Raw genomic sequence first — 4547 nt, 5'->3', positions numbered from 1 at the left:
TTGCGCCCCCCGCCGCCCTTTTCTTTATGCAAACCGTTTGTGGAATTTTATTTGGCTAGTCTCAAAGCTGTTAATATGTGATTGTATGTAAACTGTCATGTTGACAGCTATATTCAGCATGGCGGTATAGATGTAAACATAACTCCAAGCACTGAGAATAGCCACACTGTGAAAAAATCTATGTAGGTCTGGGAAATAGAAACAAAAATTGCCACTGGTTGGTGACATTCTTTACAGATTTGTACAAAACAGTTGCTGGGCACTAGCTCTAAAGTGGAATCAAACCTGATGGAATAAATCAAGCAAATTTTTATAAGCCTTGCGAATTTACTCAATTGTCCAAATGTGTGTGAAATCTTATGGGGCTTAATTGCTAAGGTCATCAATTCCTGAGCCAAAACACTACTTATCCTATATTATCCTGAGGACAAATACACACTCCCATGCCCGAGGGAAGACTCGAACCTCCGCCAGGGCCAGCCACACAGTCCATGACTGCATGGCCTTAGACCGCTTGGCTAATCTTGCGTGGCTTGAAGTTACAGTTAACGTAAATACATATTTTTCAATGGTTGTGAACATATAATGTATTCAACTGAAAACAAAATATATTTACAATTTAACGATAATTTGGTTTGAACAATAATATTTACGATAACTATTTAATGTTGAACAAAATAATAAACAACACAGTAAATAACCAAGACACTGATCATAATGTAAAAATTTAAAAAAATACTAGACAAATCGAACCTTCCTAGCTTTTGCTTGTGCAAACTCTTTCACATGATCTGTGTAATGTAAGTCCTCCACAAGCTCATTGTCAATTGATATTGTTGCAAGATCATTCAAATGAATTTTTTCATCATTGATCAGAGGTATGTCTTTATCAATTTCAGTTTTGAGAAACTCCTCTTTCCACTCGCAACTGTCATTGAGAGTGTTAGGGGAATTCTCAGAGCAATGTTAACATTCGGGCAAAAACTATGTCTTCCCATAAGCTTCAAAATCTCTTTTGGACCTATTCCAGGTTTCAACAAAGCAGTTTTAGTTCATTTCTCAATTCCAGTGCATCAATGTCGCTTGACTCATGATCTTGCAAAATCTCTGCAAGGTTTCTACACTTTGTGTCCAGGCTGTCAGGAGGTGTATTCTTCAGCTCGTCAATGTCGTAGAGAAAATCAAAATAATCACAATGAGCTTTCAGTTGACTGAATCTCTCATCCAATGATGTGATTACTATATCTGAAAGATAATAGTAGAATTCAATCTTATTTCGTTTTGTTTGGTCATCTATTGTCTCATCCCTTCCTTCATATGTAAAGTGTATTGGCTTCTTACTTCATCACCGGGAAACACTTATCCATGGTAATGTCAGATCTTCTAGCTGTAATTCTTCAGCCAATTCCTCGGAATCCATCAAGAAAGACACAAACTTTTCTTCTGTTCTGCAGGTCTCATTTTATGCTTTCGTATTTCAAGCATTTACACGGTCTCAGAAACATTTATGTCAGTGGTCTGGAGGATATTACTGACTGCACTGATGTGAAGCAGAATGTCATATCAGATTACCAGAGAAGTGAGAAAGGTGTAATTTTTTATTTGATTCACAAGTGACGTTGTTTCGTGAGCGGTCATGCCATTGAATTTTTCTGATATCTGAACCAGTGCATCAAAAACGTCTTCAATTTGAAACCTCAGCGGAGTAAGGTCATCGATGGTACTTTCCCACCTAGTATTGCTCAGTGGCTTCAGCAACAGGTTAGGCAGATACTTCTTCAAGACATCCCAAAGTCGGACGGAGGACGAGAAGGAGACATACAAGCTTTTCACTGTCAAAAACATGGAAACAGCAAATTTAGAAGACTAGCATCATCGTTTACATCAGGATTCAATGAGTGACTCTTACATGGTACATAAAATGATCTCTTGTTCATATCTGAAATTCATTTCTGGAGATCAAACTTCTTTCTTGCCCTCTCATATTACACAATAGGATTTTTTTATCTTCCAAGAACTTGAGTACGACCTGCATCAAAGTGGAGCATAAAGAATCAGGCACTGGAAGAAATCCCAGGAAATGCTCCCAAATTTCGACATCATATACCCTGTGGAGTCTTGTCTCCTGGACGAAACGTACCACAACTGTCATCTGCTCAACTTTTGAAATATCTTGTGTGCAGTCCAGAATTATACTGTAATACTTTGCAGATTTCATCATTAATAGAATGTTGTTGGTTACAGATGATCCAATAAGATGAATTATTTGATTCTTTGTTTCTTTTCCAAGATAATGATGACCCTTGTTCTCACCTTGCTTTGTTCTGTGCAGGTGCTCCATCATCACAGTGTCAAACTTTCCGAATAATTCAAGAAGTTTCTGTTGTCAGGCTGAAAGAGTGTATCTGTACTTCCTCTCAAAGGGAGAAAGTGCTGACTGAGAAAATGAATTATTGCTATTAAGTGCTCAAGAACATTTTTCCAATGTTCGCTTTCAGTATTCAGAAGCCTTTGATGATGGGCATCGACGGTTAATGACTTTTTCAGTCCCTCGGAAAACACGATCCACTTTTTATGTGAATTCAAATGCTTGGTAGAGTTCCTTTGTCTTTCGAGATATGATGTAAGGTGCCACCAGTAGCTTATACTGTTCTTTGCAATTTTTACTGTAGATGACGAAAAAAGCTTGCAACAACAAAAAAGCTTGCTCTTTGAGTACACCAACCAATGTCTATCTGCTTCTTCTAAATTCTTCAAAGAATAGCTGTAGTGCACAGGGCTGAAACTCCGGTTGTCCAAGTTTTTAGGACGTTCTTCAGTTTCCTTGATGCGCTCGGGGGACCTCGCATGACCAAAGTCGATCGAATGCAGTCGGTAATAATTTCCAGCCATCATCCAGGATATGAGTCAATTGTGACTTTCAGTTTAGGCTCGCCTTAAATCCCTTTTTCGGTGGTGAGTACCTTGGCTGATGTTCCTCTGGTATTTTCCGAATTGGGTTGCCTAATTTCAGTTCTGCCTGATGTTTCAATCTTGAAGCTTTCATCACAAACAGATCTTGAGTCCAGACAAGGTCTGTTGAACATGTAGTGGATGGCCCACTGTCAGCATTGCTACTGTATACAGTGGTTGCAGTACTGTGTTCGTCAACTTTGTGGTCATGTCCTGAAGATAAAGATGTAGCTGCAGTACCTCCACTAGGATCTGTACTTTCAGGATCTATTTTTCCACCCTCACTGCTGCTAGGTCATTCTCTCATTGGCTTGAAATATCGTTGTAGTGCATCCTTTTGCTTCTTATCGTTATCTTCCTTCATCACCTGTCTTTTCCCGTATTCACTGCCAGGCAGTCTTTTTCTACTGTCGGACATGTTTCGATCCAGCCTGCAAAGAATGATTACATGAAACTGACTGTTGCTGTCAGTGTACTAACTTCACAGACAATTTCTTGATATTCCACTGCACATAAATGGAAAATTGTATTACTGTTAAGGAGATGAAGTTATAGGAATTGAGCCACATGAAATTCAATTTCATGATAAATTTCACTATAGACACAGGTGAAACAGTCAAAGAGTGGGATGGAAGACAATGGAGAGAGGAAGAATAAGTAGATAGAGTAGCATAATAATGCCATAAATACACAGCTGACCAGCAATGGGTACTAATGCTAGTCAAAATATATTAATTCACAGGACTGCGGTTGTTCTGTTCAAAGAACTGACACTCAAGATCTGTCATAATTTCCATGTACCATTTCTTTCGTGTCTGATTATGGAATAAGGGATAACAAATTAGTCATCACCATATCACTTCACCTTTCTTTGATTTATATTTATTCTAGCTATAGGGACGATGCATGCTTATTTGCCAACTTGCCAATTTTTGAAGTAACAGATCATAAGAAAAATAAATTTTCCTATTCTGCAATCTTGAAGGAGAAAAATTCTAACTTATGGGTAATGTGCATGTACAATTCTAATTGTATGTTATATGAAAAGTACTTGCCTATTACATCCCAAGTTGCAAGAAATTCGGACGTACCAATTCTTCTGTTCTTACTAAATGCAATGAAGGAGCTTCTGACCAATCGACTCCCTCGGCCATCTACTGAAACCAATTCTGTAGTTTTAGTTGTAGAGAATGCAACAATACCTATTGTCTGGAAAGGTGAAGTGGTGATTCGGCAGTGCCAGGAACTGGGTCACGTGATGAGGTACAGCGAGGTTATGGTTAAACTAGCGCCCAAGAAGAAGAAGCAAGAAGCTCACAGTAGGTATTGACAGATGATATGGATAAATGTGTTGTCAGGCAGCAATTTGTATGGCATTATGGACAATAGAAAGTAGTATGAATTTTGAGAAAACTGCACAACTTTTTTCAAACAGAAACGAGATTCAAAGGCATCAAGGAAATGGTTATGAGCAATGTTCTGTCTATGGATTTTTGTTTTAGAAAGTGTCAAAATTAACGTTTTGTTTTGTGTGAACGAGAAGGCATTGTTGCTAAAAGACCAGACTTTCTCAGGTTTTCATTAGAATCAAAGTG

The 4547-nt window shown here is 38.3% G+C and overlaps 1 protein-coding gene across 1 annotated transcript; it reads right to left on the bottom strand.

Annotated features, from left to right (window-relative positions):
- Window positions 1–1933: 1933 nt before the first annotated feature.
- Window positions 1934–2341, bottom strand: LOC126184055 (uncharacterized). Its single transcript, XM_049926416.1, has one exon. It carries the CDS (start codon window positions 2339–2341, stop codon window positions 1934–1936), a length of 408 nt encoding a protein of 135 aa, XP_049782373.1.
- Between the last annotated feature and the right edge of the window lie 2206 nt (window positions 2342–4547).

Source organism: Schistocerca cancellata, chromosome 4 (genome assembly GCF_023864275.1).
Source record: "Schistocerca cancellata isolate TAMUIC-IGC-003103 chromosome 4, iqSchCanc2.1, whole genome shotgun sequence".
In the NCBI taxonomy this organism is placed as follows: domain Eukaryota; kingdom Metazoa; phylum Arthropoda; class Insecta; order Orthoptera; family Acrididae; genus Schistocerca; species Schistocerca cancellata.
The sequence above is the reverse complement of the archived record's forward strand: the minus strand, read 5'-3'. Positions and strand labels throughout refer to the sequence as shown.